This window comes from Vipera berus, assembly GCF_964194415.1.
Source record: "Vipera berus genome assembly, chromosome: 5".
In the NCBI taxonomy this organism is placed as follows: domain Eukaryota; kingdom Metazoa; phylum Chordata; class Lepidosauria; order Squamata; family Viperidae; genus Vipera; species Vipera berus.
In genome coordinates this window covers 60,789,239-60,809,116 of record NC_138207.1, presented here as the reverse complement: position 1 = coordinate 60,809,116, position 19,878 = coordinate 60,789,239, and the positions used below count along the sequence as shown (strand labels likewise).

Sequence of the window (19,878 nt, the reverse complement as noted above, 5' to 3'; positions counted from 1 at the left end):
ATAGTGCAAACACAGAAACTTAAAGAGAGTTTGCAAAGATTTGTCAGAAATTTTTTAGAATACTGCACACATACTTTTCTATGTGTTGACTTACGTCTTGAGTGGCGTCTTCTTCTTTTTTGCAGGTTTATTTAGGCCATCTCCTTCTGATCCATTAATTTCATTGACGTTAGCCGAGATCTCAAAGGACGCTGGAGATTGTGTGGGACAGCTGGAAACATTTGGGGAAGATTTGAATGGATCAAGAGAATCCTCAGAGATGTCTGGATCAAAACTGTACGTTGTGGTGGTTTGCTGAGGAAGTTTTGGAGACTCTTGCATTTTGCAAGTGGAAGAGAAAGGATTGAAGTTGGGGTCATCCCATTTGTCAATATCGAAAGTATATGAGCCCTTGGAGACAGGAATCTCATTGGGTTCCGAAGGAATCTTGGTTGGGCTTGTGGGAGTATTGTCAAGTTTCTCTCCAGTCTTTTTAGTCTTTGGCCTCCTGAGGGGCATTTTGGCCCCAGGCTTTTTGCCCACTTTTTTGGGCAGAAGAGGACTCTCTGTCTGTTCCTCAACACTGCCTTTTTCCTCAGAATAATCAAATTCCAATCTCACTGCTAAGCCTTTCACTGGAGGATCTTCTTGTCCCCCAGTGTCTGATGGTGTCACCTCCACAGCTTCTGGTGTTGTGGTAAGAGATACAGTTTTCTTGTTAGCAAGTGGGGAGTTCTGTACTTTGCTATCTCCTGATACAGGGATGTCTTCCAAGTTATTTGGATCAAACAGACTCAATGACTCTCGTTCAGGAATGGCCTCGTCTTTATTGACAGTACTTTGGTGCTGTTGGTTGGTACACTCAGGTTCAATGGGCTCCAAAGTCTCTTCAGAAACTTTTTCGTCACTTGGGGACACAGAATCTTGCTTGAAATCTGATATCCCTGGTTCTTTTACTGGAGAAACATCCAAGGATTTTTTTGCTAACTGTTTTTTCTTTAAGGAAGCTGGCCTAGATTTTTTTGTGCGCTTAAGAGTACTAGAAGCACTGCTTGAACCGGTATTAAAAGTATCTGTTGCAGAACCTGCTGTCTCGTTGTTGCCAGGAAAAGAGGCTCCATCAAATTCTCCAGCTTGCAAACTGAGGGAACGAGATAATGTAGATCTAGAGACTGGAACAGAATCTGTGGATTTCCTTCTAACATGTGACTTGGAATCCCGACTCTTTGTGTCCAGGGAGCTTGGAGCCACAGCTTGTAAGGAATCTACAACTTCAATGCTATCAAAGTCTAGGTTGTAAGCTCCACTGCTAGCAATTGGCTTGTCTTCATCAAAAAATGTAGAAAGCGAGTGAGATGGAGGGGGCAATGGAGTTTCTTCAACTGGTTCACAATGAGGGACATCGGCTACGGTTACTGTTTCAGAAGAAAAACCTATGAAAAGCAAAGGCAAAAGTTATCAGCATTTAGGAATCTAGAAATCTAGAATAACTAAGAGAAAGGAAAGTAGATTATGCACCTTATAATTCAGGATACTTTCCTTTTAAAATGATCAATTCCTTTAATCCTAAATATTTCTTTTTCTCATCCTCCTCTCTTTTTTTCATCTTTTTTCAAGATAAGCGTTCAAATCAGAAAACCCACAGGATAAACAAAAAATAAGCAAGAAGTGAATTATTTTTTTGTTTTTCCAAAAGTAATTTTGAATAAATTTTATTTCGGATACTTTAAATATATAGCATGGATAATTGTATTTTATAATACAAACAAAATCTTTTATTACAATTGTAGATCAGAAAAAAATATTTTATTATTGCGCAAGTCAATAGAATGCTATCAAGAAATCTCTATAAAGTGAAAATCAGTATTGAGAGCAAATGGAATTACTTTAACCCTGAAGACCAAACAGGAAATGTGTTGCTAATATGAAAGAAGCTGTATATATTTGGCCTTATCTGAACTTTAAACTATTATAAGATTTTTATATGAGGCAGGAGAAGCCTGCTAAGAACTCAAGAAAGGAACAAGCAATCATTTTCACTGATAGACACACAGTCTGTAGCATTGTCTTTCATCCTATTAAGCCCTAATACTCTGTTAGCAGATTTTGGCTGAAAATGCAGAGACAAGCTTTCAGAGAGTGATTGAGATTTATCTGAAATCTTCTTGCAAAATGGTGAAAGGTGTGTTGTAGCATTACAGTGCAAAGCCTACATATGTTGTGATGTCACATGCATGAAAAGGATGGAGTTTGTAGTTTCTTTTTTAACTTTCCAAGGTAGCTACTGGGTTAAAATAATTTACTTCTCGTAGAAACTGGCAGCCATGGTACATCTTAAAAATTATAAACACATTTATCACCTTAGTGCAGTAACTACAATTTTATTATGCCATCCCTTAAAATAAATCTGACCATTCAAAATTCTAAGTTACTAAATAGGGTTATTGAGTGGAAATGGTGATTTCATTTGAACATGACTTCCCTACCAGAATACCAAATTGATTAATTTAAATTTAAATTAATATACCACACTTGGGCTAAACAATTACATTCTTATTATACTTCCAATTGAAAAAAATAAGGCACCAATGGTAAAGAATCAAAGCTCAAATAATTTGCAGCATTACTACCGGCTGTCAGTATTGATGTTTTCGATAGATAAGTTGTCATTTTCTCCTGGTAATTATTGTACTAGTCATGTGATCCCATACAGTGTCTCTCAAGAACAAAGCCAAAAGCATATTCACAATTTATTTCATTATTCCAGTAGACAATTATTTGAGCTAGAGCTACAGTTTTAACATTAAGCCTATTTTGTTTTGATGGAAAATGATTGCAAAATTTGGTGATTTAATCACAAGCCTTTTACATGCTATTTAAAAAAGAAAGAAAACACTGAGCTTTATGTAGCTAACTGCTACAATATCTAAAATTGCTTCATTACATTCATGGTAAAGGGGATGCACATTCACAATATATTAAATGTTTTTCCGAATGTGAGGGGTTCCGTTACTGTCATACAAGCATCTAAGCACAGGGCCCCCAAAAGATATACCCATATTCTGCAGAGGGAGAATGACATCCACAAATCTCTGTTTTTCAGCACGTTAACCATATTTATAAAAAATATCCATTGCATATTTATCCCTCTGACAGAACAAAAGTGCAAGGAAGAATCCAAAATTTGGGCCACGGGGGCAGAAACATACTTTTCTCTGCATGTATGCCCAGACTTTTATCATTCATTAAGTCATCCCATTATATAAATGATTTCAAAATTACAATGAATAAAATGCTAATATCCTGAGAACCTGTTTCAAGATTCATAATGTCAGACAGATCCCTATACCTCCCAAAAGGAAAAACACCAAAAAGCATGGCCTTTTCACAACCTACATGCTCTCTGGGTATGGATTTATCTTTATTGTCTGACTTTAATTACAACTAATCTTGCCAGCTGAGCTGCTGTGTACTTTTCATGTAAAGAGCTCATTTTTGCACACTGATCAGATCACAAACTTTGGCTGCAATCTTCTACCTGGCAGTATCTTCCATTGAGGTTAATTGGTTTAACGTTACGATTAGCTTACCTAATGTTGCCATACTGATAATACAATGCAACTTGGTGTATTGGACAAAACTATGATGATATGCTATCATTTACATGCAATTATTTGGGTTTGGATTTATTTAATATACTATTTCCAATTTTCACATAATTTGTAATTCCTATAAAACAAATTCCAGAGCAAAAATGAATTCTTCTTGAATAACGCTAATCTCTTCTCCTTATACCAATGCCATTTCAAATTCTGATAGCATTTGCTTTATTTTACTCATATTTTGTCATGTAACTTTATCCATCCAGCTTTCCTTTCACTCCATGTGGTATCATCATTAGCTAGACTTATCCCTCTACATCACACATGTCAAACTCACGACATCATGTGATGTCGCGCGATGTATCGGAGCTTTTTTCCCATTGCCGGCAATGGGGTGGGTGCGGTTTCCTGGTGACACGTCCGCCCTGCGGCCCGGCAGTTTGACACATTTTCCAGCCTGATACTAGGCCAATGATTTATCTTGCATAGAACATTAAGATAAATGATGTATCTAATTTTATGGATCCCAATTTTCTTTGTAAAAACCAATGTTAGTGTCAACTTTTTATTTTTTTTTATATATAGGGGCTTTATTTAAGACCAAATTGCATCTAAGTTACAAACTGGCAGTAGATCATTCAAGCCCTCCATCTTATTTTGATAAAGTGAGCTTGTGACTTTACTAACTGCCCTTTGTTTTTAGGAAATTCTCCAGTTATTTCTCATATGCTGACCTTTATCTCAAGATCAGAAAAGATAGGGTGCACCAAGAAGGTGGCAATATCTAGCTGACCTTCGCTGATCTCCCCTCAAAAAAACAAACCCAAGATCTCAGAGCTATTGATTAAACAGAGCTATTGAAAAAACATCCTAAAAGAAGGCAGTGACAAACATGTAATCACCAGGAACTGAAGATGACTTTATTTTCACCAGATACCACTTTTCCAAAGTATATTCCAAAGTATATTACATTTCCAAAGTAGTATCACCAAAATTTCTCCAAAGTAATATGCTAGTATGATAATTATACTGGACTACCATACTGATATATTTGAGTTAGCAGCTATTTGTCTGATTCACATGCCCAACACATATACATCCTATTTTGAGAGTCCTTTTGGCAAATTCAGATTAGTTTGTAGATTATTTATTTACTTATTTTATCAATGTATTTGAATGCCCACCCAGCATACTATTCTGGGTAGCTCTCAAGGTCTAAATAGCTCTCATCAAGGTAAAAACCAAAATAAAATATGACTGATTAAAAATAAAACCAATAAAGTAAAATATATTGTGCCATAAACCAGATACAGTATTAACATTGGACAGCAGTCCATCTAACTTCCAGACTCAAATGTTCTGGTCTTTTATATTAAGTTCTTACAAACAATTTGTTTGTTTCTACGCATTATTTTTCTAATGAACTCACCATATTACCAACTTTAGAAGTATTCAAATTCCTGATTCTGCCGTTAATTTACTAGAATAAATGACGTAGAATAATTCCCAGTACTGATTGTTTTTTCTCCCCGTTTTTATACTCTTAACTTCAAATGTGCACACACAAGCTACCCTAAGAACCCTGTTCAATGTATTAATGAAAACAGAACAATCAAGTGGAAAAACCGTTCCAGGAAGCGTTGAACAGTAGACAATGCAGCTTTGTGTCTAGAGAGGTTTTTTTTTTTAATCCTGCCCTCTTGACACCAAAAACTAGTCAGAAATGAAAGGAATGTTGCCCTTTTACTTCAAAGCAGCCTCCACCAGGGAGTTTTACTATTCATGACATTTAATCACAGAGACACTTTTTTCTGTTGGCCTTAGGAATAGTACTGGGCTTTGGACAGTATCACACCAGAGATCTTTTAGGATTGGAATATAAATACATATAAAACTTAAGGAAACAACCATGGATATAAATCATACAGAAACAGGAAGTGTTTATTAGATTTATATCCTGCCTTTTATTCAGAAACTCAAGCTTAGTTGATATGGAAAGCTGATATAAAAAGCTAATCTTTCTTTTCACTTGGGCAACTGTGAACAGAGTACTTTTTATTACTTAAAACCAGGACTTTTTTTCTCATAGAACGCTCAGAACGGAGTTCCGGCACCTTTTTTGGATGGAACCTTGTAGGATAGGCAAGGTGGGTTGTATGACATGTGTGAGTTCCGGCACCTTTTTCTTTTACAAAAAAAGCACTGCTTAAAACATAGAAGGAATGAAAGAAAAAGGATAACAGAAAGGAAGAGAAATAAACAGGAATAAAGCTGAATAACTGGGAGTTCAGAATGAGTTGCAATTTAATTTTGTAATTAAAGGCCGTTCTTCAAATCCTACTTAATGTAATTGTTTTTTCTTCCTTCTCCACTTAAGATTTCTTTATCAAGCTGGAAAATTAATTTCCTTTTCAATTACATGTGAAAATACACGTGAGAAGATAATTGTACTATAAAGATTTAAAATAAATGTAGAAAGATAATGGTGAAAGTCAAGCAGGGATATTCATACATCTAGCACAAAATCCTGGTTTCTCTATGCATTTGAAATGGCAAACAACATTTACTGATACTGAAATAATGTATATGCAGCAAAAGTTGTGGCCATGTTATATACAGACGTTTTTAAAAGTGACACCCTGGTATCTTTGGACTTTAGAAGACAGCCTTCACCAGCCTAGGTATGTGAATATTGATGCAAAAAATCCCCCAGTTTGCAGAGCTAATGCTAAGAATTCAGAGAGTTGAGAAGTGCCCATAATGGAGGAGTTAGAATAAGGATATGTAATTATTATTGTTGTTGCTATTACTATTTTTTACTTTAGATACCTTTCACTGCTATTTTTTGAATTCACCACAAAATTATAGATTCATCACCTTTTATTGTATTAACTTTGCATACACTGCACGAGATTTCAAAGCAGAACAGCAGATATTCTACCTGTTACAGGGTGTCAGATGATTAATCAAAGACGTGTATTTATTTACCATTTTGCTCAATCCGAAACCTCTGAATTCTAATGGAAGCTGAGATTTATCATAAGCAAAGATGCATAAGCTGACTCTTAAGCTTCCATTGCTCTGTGTACCCAAACCAAAACACAGACACATATGGGGGGGGGGTTTAGGGGAAATTGGGGAAACTGATGATGGGATAATACTTTGCATCATTCCTATCCAACTTACTTTGAGGCTCGGTGCTCTCTTGGCCTTTGTCAGGTGTGCTGGGACTGTAACCTGAAAAATACAAAAAAATAAAGAAGTGACTAAAGTCTGCACTCCAGAAGATGGTAGAGGACAGGAAGGCCTGGAGGAACATTGTCCATGGGGTCGCGATGGGTCGGACATGACTTCGCAACTAACAACAAAAAAAGTCTGGACAAAAGCTAAACATGGTTTAATGGGCTCTAGTTGTATTTAAATTGACTGCAAAGAACACAATCACAGCAACAATTTTTCAAAGGGCTCCAGCTACTCCATTCAGCCCTTTGTAGAGAAGGCAGGTAGAGGTTTCTACCTGAGATACACTGCATCAGCTAGGCAGGTTAGAAAGGTATTAAGGGTTAGTTACTATTGGTGAGAGAAGCAAAAACCGGTTCCCAAACACTGAATCCTATCATCGAATCACCATCAGATACAAGAAGTCCAAAAATATGGAAAAATTTCTGGCTATTGCTAAGGTCAGCTTGGATATTATTCTCACCTTCACTGTTCATTTACCTGTGTGAAATATGCAAAAAATGCCATCCGACAGGCTCAACTGTTTGATCAGTGATATTCCCTTTTCTTTGATATACCGGTATGTTGTTTTCTTTTAAATTCTTTTTTTTAGTCATAAGCCATCTAGAGGAATTAGGAGGTCTCAAAACTGAAATATTAAACTTAAAACTGTTTTTACAAACTCTTATGCCGGGAATGAAGTAATAAGATGATCTGTAATTTTAACCTAACATATAAAGTTGCTTTACAATAAAGCTTGATAGTTAACTGTCACTTTCCAAGTTCTTAATCAGACTTATTCCTAATTATTAAAAGCCTTGGCCTGCCAAAGCATGTGTTCTACTGACCAAGCTACCAACATTTCTCAGGAATACGAAGCCTCTTGGTATTAGCAATCCTTTCTGGTGCTCAAACTGGGAATGTGCAGAGGAGCCCATCCTATTCATTGTAAATTGTTACCTGGGTCTTCTGATGGAAGCTGAGGTCTTATTTCTTGTTCCTCTGTGTCGAATGTTACAATTTCAGGCGGTAGTTGTGGTAGTGGAGGTGCAGTTTTTACAGGAGTTGTGGATTCTGGTGTTTCAAATGCTTCTTCAGAGTCTGAACTCCTGGGCACATACAACAAACAAGGGGGGGGGGAAAGGAAGGTATTACATGGCTATTTTTCCCCCCAAGAGCAAGGCAAACAAAAACAAACAACTTTTGCAAAGTTCGCAGAGCTCTCCTATCTAAGGAAGCAAGAATACCTCTGCTTTTTTTTCCCCCCCCAGAGCTCCTGAGAAACTATTAGGCTTTTTTGCAGCATGATTTCTAGAGCAGAATATCATGTTCTGAACTTTATTTGGAAGAAATCTTGACACTAAAAGATTTCGAGACATCACAAAAGCAAACATGCAGGCAGGATAAAGTGAAAGGCGCCGGGGGAAAAAAAGCCTGCCTTTGTGGCATAAAGGAGGCTTCAGCATCGACAAACAAAAAAGCAATGTTAATGGAATCTTTTGATAGGATGTTGGAATTTTTTTTCTCGGCACAAGCATAAGCAAACCTAATAAGCAAAATCTTATGAGAGTCTCATAATGCTCTCAAGTCTGAAGAGATCTACCTTGATGTGCAGCTGAATGAGAGTTCCTATAAAACAAGAAAACACGGCCTTTAGGTGACATTGGAGGCTGCCTCGCCTTTCAGACTAAAGTACTGTTAATGGGGACTCATTTTTCACAGTTCACAAAAAACACAGACTTTCTTGATATATGAAAAAGCATCCTTTCTTCCTTCAGAACTGCTGGCTTTCAGTAAAGTCATTCATTCATACATTCATTTCATATATCCTGATTATCCAATTCATCATGAATGACAATTTTGAGAACTTTACTACACCTATTGCCTTAAACCTATTTAGGCTATTTTAAAACATATTTTAAACTACTTTTGCATAAAGATCTGTGAATTTTTAAAACTTCTTCAAACAGATAAGCAGACGCTGAAGAACAAGATAATCACAACCACAAATGAAGTATGCAAAGGTGGAACTAGTTAAATAACTAAAGATGGAACACTTTATTCTCAATAAGACAATTTCCAAATGTTCTGGATTATAGCTTTCCCCATCAGTGGCTGACAATGATATTGGGAATTATGGGTTTTGGTCCAGTGGTTAAAATGCTAGACTAGAAGAGGAGAGGTCTGAGTTCTACTCCTGCCTTAGGGATGGAATCAACTGGGCCAGTCACTTTTACCACTTCTGAAAATGTTGTCTAAAAAACTCCGTAAGCATGCAGTCAAGAGAAATCAAAACTCAATTGAAGGCATCAAAATATCTAGTGTATTTGAAGGATGCGAAATTATGAACGATTACTTTACCAAAAATGATGTTGAGGGTAAATAGTGTAGAATTAATTCTAAGATCACACAGATGGATTTAAAGCAAATTATCATTTGAGGTTATGGATAACAAAGAGATGAAAATAAACCAAGGTGTTTTTATGAATGAAATGGAAAACACTAGATACAATTATTCATGTATAAAATACAATTGAAACAATGCAGCACTCTGTTTTCTTCAATATTATTCAGTCAGAATTTAATTGATGAAATGGCAGCTTTCTGCCCTTTTTAATTTTGTTTCTTATTAACCAAATGACTTTAATGTATGACAGTTTCCTGACTTACAATATCAGTTCATAATATACAGGTAGTCCTCAGTTTAAAACCGTAACTGAGCTAATTTCTGTGGCTAAGTGAGACATTTGTTAAGTGAGTTTTGCCCTGTTTTACAAGCTTTCTTGCCACAGTTGTTAAATGAATCACTGCAGTTGTTATAGTAGCAACACAGTTGTTAAGTGAATCTGACTTCCCTACTGAGTTTACTTGTCAGAAGGTCACAAAAGATGATCACATGACTCTGTGACACCATAGCTGTAATAAATATGAACCAGTTGCCAAGCATCTGAACTCTGATCACATGAGCGTGGGAATGCCACAACGGTCGTAAGTGTGAAAACAATCATAAGTTGCTTTTTTCAGTGCCATTGTAACTTCAAATGATCACTGTTGTAAGTCGAGGAATACCTGTATCTAGAATACCACAGTTTTTTCTGCTTCTCAAAGCTGTCATCACCCAATATGCCAATGGATGAGACAAAGTTTTCCACAATCTGAATGCCATTCCCTCCTTAAAAATCGAACTGCAAGCCATCCAGATATAACATTAAAGCATCCCCCGACACAGAGAACAAAACAGATCCTTGCAGGCAACCAATTATAGGATTTGCTATAAAGAATTCCTTTTCCGTGACTATGGGCTGGCATTTCTAAAAGACTCATTTAAGTCAGGATTTTTGTGAGATGTCTGAAAAAGTAGTAAGTGACAATTTTTTGGTGTCCCTCCTGATTTTGAGGGATTTATCTCCTCTCTGTTATTTCTACAAAGTATCAATATCATTTTATCTGTCACCATCTGATTGACATTCAGCTATCTAAAACCAGCCACCCTTTCCAAAATTATCTGCTTTATTAAGTCTGTGCAAAACTAAAAGTTTTTTGGTAAACTGTTCAAATTTCTTCCCCCCCCCCCATTTTGCTTATGTTTGTTTTAAGTAAAATTGCCACCAGTTGATCTATTTTTGCTGTTTATTATAGCTCCTCAAAATACATTTTTAAAAATAATTTCTGGGTTCAGTCTATGTTTGTGCAGCACATAAAGGAAAATGGTGCAACATTCATTGCTATTGCTCCTACTAAGCTACACCGTTCCTCCCAACTTCCCAATACTGTACAGCGCTGACTCAGCATAAAAAAATTCCTTTTGTTAAGAGAAAAATAAAAACTAGACCACTACACCCAAAAGACCTTCTCTGGACACATCAACTTTTGAAACTTTATGACCTCTCTGCTCAATCCCTTATCCTATTTAAATAAAGATGAAAGCACTTTCTTAAAAAAAAAATCAGCAACAACATATATTGTTATTTTCAGTAAGAGCTATTATCAGGATAAAAGCACAACCTGTATTTCTTTTACAAAGGTTATCTTTGTTAGGTTTACATCATATATAACCCCACATTAAACACATGTCAGACAAGGTCCTGTTTCAAACAGTTTCTGAAAACATATGGTTCAAAGATGACAGTCTTATCTGAAAAAAATTTCTTTATATTTTTATCCATAGTCTTAATAAATAACATTATCTTCTGCTTACCTATGTTACAGGCTCTTCTTCAGGCTTACTAGCATGAATGTGAAGTATTCGTGCTAATAATATTACCTGGAAATTTTAGAACAGTAGAAAAAGTAGAGAGGAAGACTGAAGTGAGGTTACCTCTATTAACTGGACATAATCCCATCGACCATAATTTTCCCCCCAAAACAAGGGGTGCTCCGTAGAAATTAAGTAAGATTGTGCTATCTCACTTCAGCTAACCTTCTGTCATAAAACTTTGATTAAGTTTTTTGCCTAGGTAAAGACAATTTATAAATCTTTTGGGTTTTAAATTTAAGTTAATCTTTCATACTGCCCCTTTTCAGACTGTAGAATTATGTTGTTGTTGTTGTTAGCTGCAAAGTCATGCCCAACCCATCGCGACCCCATGGACAACGTTGCTCCAGGCCTTCCTGTCCTCTGCCATCTTCTGGAGTCCATTTAGGCTCACGCCTACTGCTTCAGTGACTCCATCCAGCCACCTCATTCTCTGTCATTTCCTTCTTCTCTTGCCCTCAATCTTTCCCAGCATTAGGCTCTTCTCTAGTGAGTCCTTCCTTCTCATTAGGTGGCCAAAATATTTGAGTTTTAGCTTCAGGATCTGGCCTTCTAAAGAGCAGTCAGGGTTTATCTCCTCTAGGACTGACCGGTTTGATCGCCTTGCAGTCCAAGGGACTTGCAGGAGTCTTCTCCAGCACCATAGTTCAAAGGCCTCAATTCTTTGGCGCTCAGGCTTTCTTATGGTCCAACTTTCACTGCCATACATTGCAACTGGGAAGACTGTAGCCTTGACTATACACACTTTTGTTGACAGGGTGATGTCTCTGCTTTTTAGTGTGCTGTCTAGATTTGCCATGGCTTTCCTCCCGAGGAGCAAGCGTCTTTTAATTTCTTGACTACAGTCCCCATCTGCAGTGATCTTGGAGCCCAGGAAAATAAAATCTGTCACTACCTCCATTTCTTCCCCATCTGTTTGCCAGGAATTGAGAGGACCGGATGCCATGATCTTGGTTTTCTTAATGTTAAGGTTCAACCCAACTTTTGCACTCTCCTTCTTCACCCGCAACAAGAGGCTCTTTAGTTCTTTTTCACTTTCTGCCATTAGAGTGGTATCATCTGCATATCTTAGGTTGTTGATATTTCTCCTGGCAATCTTAATTCCAACTTTTGATTCATCTAGCCCTGCCTTTCTCATGATGTGCTCTGCATATAAGTTAAACAGGTAGGGTGACAGTATATAGCCTTGCCGGACTCCTTTCCCAATTTTGAACCAATCAGTGGTTCCATGTCCAGTACTCACTGTTGCTTCTTGACCCGCATATAGTTTTTTCAAGAGACAAATAAGATGGTCTGGTACTCCCACCTCTTTAAGAACTTGCCACAGTTTGTTGTGATCCACACAATCAAAGGCTTTAGCATAGTCAATGAAGCAGAAGTAGATGTTTTTCTGGAACTCCCTAGCTCTCTATGATCCAGCGTATGTTGGCATGTAGAATTATATGTAGAAATATAGAATCGTATGTAGAATTATAGGTGTTATCTATTATCCTTCCTTACAACTTAAAATGTCAAGATCAATAAAAATGGTGGGGTTGGTTTTTTTGCTTGGTATCTAGAAGATGCTGATAATAGAATACTTCACTTAGGAATGAAGATATAGAACTGGACTGGTTGAGTTAAGAAAGCCGTTTCCTTAGCTCAGGGTTCTGCAAGCTTGACAACTAGACCTGTGCACTTCAGGTCCCACAATTCCTCAGCATAGCTGGCTGGGCAATTCTGGGAGTTGAAGTCCACAAGTCTTAAAAGTTGACAAGGTTGCAGAACCCTGCCTTAGCTGATGCTAAACTGATCCCTATACATAAGTATTTCTCAACCTTGGAGATTTAAAGAGACGTGGACTTCCAGAATTCCACCATGCTGGTTGGGGAATTCTAGGAGTTGAAGTCCACACCTCTTCAAGTCATCAAACTTGAGAAACACTGATATACAATATATGCTATGGGACTGGCGTTCATGCCAGAACCTGGTTCCACCATCACTTTGAACTGGGATATATCAACTGCATCTCTTGCTTGTGTCAGGATAGTTCTGGACAACAGCATTTTAAAATCTATCTCACATTTTGCTTATGAGCCTAGGAATCACTGCAAAAATGTCCATCGTTTTTACTGAAAAGATGTTATGTAGGAACGGTGCTGAAAAATGAAACTTTTCCACATGACAGCAACAGAAGCAGATGAAATTTTAGCACAGGTGGGAAGTTACTGCTTTTTTATTGTTTTTATATTGGGTTTTTATCTTTGTAAGCCACCCAGAATCACTCAGGGTGAGTTGGGCGGCCATATAAATTTTCATAAATAAACAAATGTCTAAATACTCAAATAAATAAATAAATGGGTCTATAGATTGCATGAGAAATCTTCAGAATAAGAATAAAAAACTGAACACAAGCCTACATCCACCATCATAAAGCTGTCAAGAGATGTCCCCATGACTGAAAACTTGACTTCTCTAGTTTTAGTTAACTTTGACAATATTTCTGCATTGCCAGATCATCCTGCTCGTTTGCAGACTTTTCTGCATGTTATTGGTGAATGCTCACAAACTGGAGTGGTCCAGTTTCCCTACAGTTTATCACTGAATGCGTAGAATTGATTCATTACGATGTCTTGCTGAAGCCCTATTTGAATATAGGAAAAACTAAAGCTGAGATGTTATGAACACAATGGATATATTCTGATTATTAAGCTATGGCTCTTTTTTTCCCTTCTCCCCACCCCCCCAAAAATGGCCTTCTAGATCTAAAAAGTTCCTCATAGCAACTGGACTACTATTAAAGCATCATTCTATTAATCATCAAAACAGATATCCTGAATTTAAAAACAATTCATTGAGCAGGACATACAAGTGTTGGCCTTCTTCACTGAACATTGTCTTTGAGGCACTATTATGATTAAAGAATAAACATTAAATATGCAATTTCCTGTATTTAGCCAGCCAAACAAGATGAACCAATTATATGTTGTAGATCACTGAAGATCGATAAAATTTAAGTAACATCTAAAATTATAAAGGGTGTAATTTTCATAAGCACAAAGGAAAAAGCTCTGAGAGAAAGTAGAAAAAATAAATAGAAAATCAACTTATAGTAAAACAAGTCAAAACATGCTTTCAAGAATGCTGCTAATTTAGAACTGAATTCACTAGTAAATATCATACAAGGTCTTTTGAAAACTTTTAACAATTCTTGCTATGGTACCTTATATAAAACTTTTGCTGTAAATCCTAATCCTCTTCTTCTCTCTTAATCACATTTCCTTTAAAAGTATTTAGGTCAAGAATATTAGCATAAGGAGAGAGAGAGGGATTAATTTGGTACTGTGGTAAACGTTTACAAATGCAGCCAAGAAGTATATATAATAGCACATTGTTTAACTGCAACTATATTATTGTCTTTCATAGTTAAATAGCACTGCATATTTTATCAATGTAAAAGAAAAGAAATTATATGCTAATATTCAAGAATAATATATTGCAACTCCACCTGCTAAACCTTCATGCTTCTGGCATAAATGAAAAATCTGGGTTCAGTGTACACTAGTGCCAGTGAACCAATTCTTTGAACTTTAAACAGCAGTCCATAAATATTCTGAATAAACCAATATGAAACTTAAACAAAACCATTTAGTTAGTATTACTATGCCATCACAGAAATACACTATAAAGCAGGGGTCCCCAACCCCTGGTCTGTGGACTGGCCTTGGTCCGCAGCATGCCAGAAACCGGGCCATGCAAAGAAGCCCCATCTGTGAGATGCAGGCAGCACATGAAACCACGGCCCCTCCACTCTGCGGAAAAATGTCTCCCCGTGGAACCTGTCCCTGGTGCTCAAAAGTTTGGGGGGGGGGCCACTGCTGTAATTATATTCATTTTTTTTCTTTGCACACTCTGAACACAAGGAATATTACGAGACCTTCTTTCAAAATCTCAATTTCCATAAACTAACAACGAATTTCATTTATAAAACATAGCCCTAATAAAAGGTTTGCAAAAAAAAGGAAATAAAATGACAAAAGCCACAATAGAGAAGGAAAAGTGTCATACACATCAATCTATTTCTTTGCCTTTATTTGACTCATCTGTCATTGGACTACTTGAATGCTGATTTCCTTATAGAACTCTAGCCACAATGCTTTTCCCCCAAAGAAAACAGTATTATAATGCTTCTCTTCATTAAACAAACTCTCCGCCAGTTTATAGGATGAGGATACATCATCTTGCCTTACTGCCCACCTTTCATTTTTAAAATTACACGGCCAAAGCTCTTTATTTCTTGTAGGACACCCCTTCTGAAGTCACAATTTCAACACGGGGTGATACATTTGGACACCACTGTTCTCATTTGAGCATTGAAAAGATTCATTTTACTCACCCATCAGCCAGACAAAACAGGAAAGAAGGGAAATTCCAGGATAAAACACTCTAAGAGGTTCAAATGCCTATCGATCTGTCCATCACTGAACTAACGGATTTATTAATATCTAGTAAATTCATTTATATATCCCATGTTCTCAACCTACAAAGCAGCCTATGCTGCAATTAACAACAGAATCAATAATATCAAAAGCACAGAATTAAAACAATAAAGAATAAAATACAAATATCACCAAACTATCAAACCATAAGCATCTATCTGAAATCCATTTTAAAGAATATTTTTAAAGTGGACATTTCTGGGATATTTCAAACATGGACTAAAATGGAATCTTCAGTAATATCCCAGCAATGGATTCATGTTCTTAAAAATGTTTGAATATATCTCCAAATTTGAGATTAAGGCTGATTCATCAAAAAGTTCATGTTTGGGGTGTATTGGACTCCCCGACGAATGTATCTGAATGTTGGACATCAGACTTTCTGGAGGTATAAAAACTTTGAGATTCATTGATTCATATATGATTTAGTATCCTTTTTGGAATAGTGTATTAATGTATATAAGCAGTTTCATGGGAAAAAGTCGACAAAGCTGCCATAGGTTCAAAGAAGGAGTAAAAACTGTAGAATAGGCTGCCAACCTTTTAAGCCCCTCAAAACAGTTCTCTTAAGTAATTTAGAACAATAGAGAGGGAGACATTTTTTCCCCATCATCAATCTCACCACATAGACTTTTCAATCTACTTTAAATACTGCTCAGTCATAGATTTAAATCACTGTCATTCTAGTTACCTGCCATCCCAATTCTCTGTTTGCTCCTCAGTACTATAAACTGAAGAATGTTTGGGCTCGGTGGGCTGGGAAGGGACGTATAGGAGCAAGTAATCAAGAGCATGATTAGTGGAAATTCCACTAATTCAACTTCGATTAGGATTTCAACACCACAATACATTTACCCACCAACAGATTCTGGAATTCTTTCAGATCTAGAAAACGATTCTCAACCTGACTTTGCAGTTGAAAGAAAGGAAGAGGGAAGTCAAATACTGCAATCTGACCAGATTGTGATCCATCTGTGACAAGAGAATCACTTCTGTCTCCCCAATAATATATCACAAGTATCAGTGCAAAATATCAGGTCCAGAGTATATTTGCTGTATCTATAAATAAGCACAGAAAAATACTGAAACAGATCCACAGAGATTATGGAGGTCATGAATCACTGAGATGCTCTAAAAAGACTAAGCCTGGCATAAATATTGGAGTATCCAAGAATCTAAAGTCTTGGGATTTTCAGTTCTACTCCTAAGAACAGCTTCAACACCTCAGGCAGGTAGATAATTGGGTAGTTGAGTACATAACATAAAAGAGAATCCCCAGGTGATGGCCAAACCTTCCATCATACCTCATTCCAACTTTGCTCCTAAATCCAGAAATCTAGTGAGAACACCTGGGCCCCATGTAATATCATCCAGTTCACACAAACTAGATAGCTTTATCATTCTTAATTGCAAGGACATTCAAAAGCCTTTTTCCATCACATTTGGCAACTGCAGCAGTGTACATTTACAATTTGACTTTTATCTCTACTTTTCTTTCCACTACAAACTCCCTTCCCAAGAGTATCTGTTCTTCTCTGAAACCTCATGTATTCACTAAATAATACATAAATATTGCATATCAGTAAGCAATGAACAGTAATACTAATCCATAGGAGAAAATAATGAAGAAAAATGAAGAGGTATTAGCATGGTAGATTGTCTCTTGCTGTGCAGGACTGTAATTCCCTTACTACATATAAAACCATACTAACTTTACAGAAAATTATAGCCAGGGTCATGTAACATGTCTTTGGTTATGAAGTGGCATGTTGAAAGAAAGGGCAGGACAAATGCAGAAAAAATGGGAGGAGCATGGGAAACACGTATCCTTAAAATTTCAAACAAAACTTTAAAACAAAGAGAAACATGAGCACATTTCTGCTGTGTCCAGCAATAGAGTTATAATTTATCACCAAATTTGGCTGGCAGCCAGAAGAGTGAGTTCTGGAGGGCAGGTGCATTTGATTATCTTATGTAAGGGAAGGAGTAGCAGAACCTGGGGGTGGAGTGAAAAGGAGGATCAGCCTAGAATCAGCCAAATGCAAGGTACGGCCAATTCCCCTTGAGTGCTGTTGACCTTTATCTAACTCTAACCAGGTGCTGACCATTAGTTGAGAAGATTTCAGTACATCTGCCCAGAATACAGTATGGAAAATATTACATTTTTCATCACTGGATTCAGGTTTGCAGAGTTCTAATAGGTACCTTACTCTGAGGTAGGAATTAAATAGAAAATCGCCATTGTGTTTCTATCTTGAAGCTTGCTTGTTCAAAAATGTTTATTTGGTAACTGTTCTGAGGATCCTGCTGCTTTTGATAATAGCTTATTGAGGCACATGTTCAGGTAAGTACACAAACTTGTATATTGAAGTTGTACTTGCAAACAACAAAAATAAATATATTCTCTTTCTCTAGCACAGGGGCAAGACATTTACTGAACAACAATTGTCCCACTTTTAACAGAAGTTACAGTGCTGCTTTCTCCCCTAAATAGCTCTGGCTAATATACAAATTGATGAATTAATAATTATAGGATTTTAAATCCTAAACCATTCACTGTCTTCTCTTAGGGAGCTGTATAATGCCCTAACAGTCAGGTGGGTATTTTATACTTACAGAATAAGCGTTCTTAAGAATCCATTTTCTTGAAAGTTCCTTCAGACCATTTTTAAAACTATTAATAGATTTCTATAATAGGCCTTGAAAGACTTTCCCAGTGACAAGATCATCTATCCCTCGATTTGATTAACCACTGGACTAACCATCTGGATTAACCATCATTGTCTAAGCCCAGTATTTCTCAACATTAGCAACTTGAAGATGGTATGTGGACTTCAATTTCCAGAATTCCTCAGCCAACATAAGACAAAAGCAATAGGTAACCAAAGAAATGGGCAAATTTGGATGATTTTTTTTCCTGCATCATCTAAAAGAACACTGCCACATATGTATGATTCTTCTGATTTCTATATATGTGGGAGTCTCTTTGGCTCTGGCTGTTTTTCAAAGGGTTTTTTTTTCTTGGCTGCCACTGGCAGGATACAACATTTGCCTATGTTGGATTTTTATTGTAGTTTTAACTTACCTGAGTTCATATTTGCTCAAGACAAACCCCATTTCGCCCAATGGACATCACTTTAAGGTCAGACCTTCGATTAATGCTTAAAAGTTCCTGCCTCCCACTGGTGAAAAGTGGGAGCCTTGGTGGAGCAGTGGGCTGATGCCTCCTTAAGTAACACCAGCTGCCTGCAATTAGTGCAAGTTCGCATCCCACCAGGCTCAAGGTTGACTCAGCCTTCCATCCTTCCGAGGTAGGTAAAATGAGGACCCAGATTGTTGGGGGCAATAAGCTGACTTTGTAATAATGCCGCTTGGGGTGTGTGTGAAAGCCCTAACAAGCAGGCATATACATAGAATGAAGGCTACAGCTAAGCTTGTAAGCCGCCCTGAGTCTTCGGAGAAGGGCGGGATATAAATGTAATTTTTTTAAAAAGTGTTTGTTGTCTGGAGAGCACAAGCCAAGTGCTGACAAAGGCAAGATTACTGTATTGTCATATAAAAATTACATCAAGTGATTTCCCCCTCCCCCCATACAATACATTGCAACCTACTATAGCAACTCTGCTGGTTGTTTAGAGTGGTCATGGTCATCATCATCATCATCATCATCATGGTTGTGATCCACCAAGAAAACAATTTCATTACATTTTCACTTATTCAGAGGAATGCTCTGTTCTTCCTAAGCATTGCTCTGTTACTGTTTCTTGACTCACTCTTTCCTTATGGGTTTTGCAGTAGTATCTAAGACAGGACCAGCCTCCCTATGAGCTTCCTATTGCTATCAGGTTAGATCTTTATAAGACATACAAGCCAAAATACAAATCACAGCAAACTATCCAGGTCCTGCTTATTATTTTCACTCCATGTGCTTTTTTGCAAGGTTGCAGAAACTTCCTTTTAAAATTCTTCTCGTATCAAAATTAAATAATTCAAGGATATCCCTTCTGTTGTCCTCTCAAAATAATAGCCAAGTGTGTGCCAGTTGTTCAAGCATTAAATCTAACATTACCCATACAAGATTCAAAAGTTTCATCCAACACAATCGCCCTTATACATAGCATGCTAATTTTTGAAAGAGTACTACTCCCTTGCCTGCAATTTTAGTCATTATCTCCTGTGCCTCAAATTAACTCTATGAACGATGCCTTATGGTACTGTCCCTGCCCACATGTTTCATCTCATCACTGTAAGTATTATTATTTGTATTCAACAGCTGTATGTCGAAAATCCACATTAAACTCTACTGGACATCATATTTCTACAATCAACCAAAGATTATATTTTA

General features: G+C 37.0%; 1 protein-coding gene across 3 annotated transcripts in view; it reads right to left on the bottom strand.

The window, feature by feature from the left end:
• Window positions 1-19,878, bottom strand: part of TACC2 (transforming acidic coiled-coil containing protein 2) — a 157,525-nt gene that overhangs the window by 42,055 nt on the left and 95,592 nt on the right. For all 3 annotated transcript variants that reach the window (XM_081329392.1, XM_081329390.1, XM_081329391.1), the window contains 3 exons: window positions 7,761-7,909; window positions 6,768-6,818; window positions 95-1,412 (listed from right to left, as the gene is read on the bottom strand). In XM_081329392.1, the coding sequence (XP_081185518.1) occupies window positions 95-1,412; window positions 6,768-6,818; window positions 7,761-7,909 (1,518 nt within the window). The remainder of the gene's footprint in view (window positions 1-94; window positions 1,413-6,767; window positions 6,819-7,760; window positions 7,910-19,878) is intronic.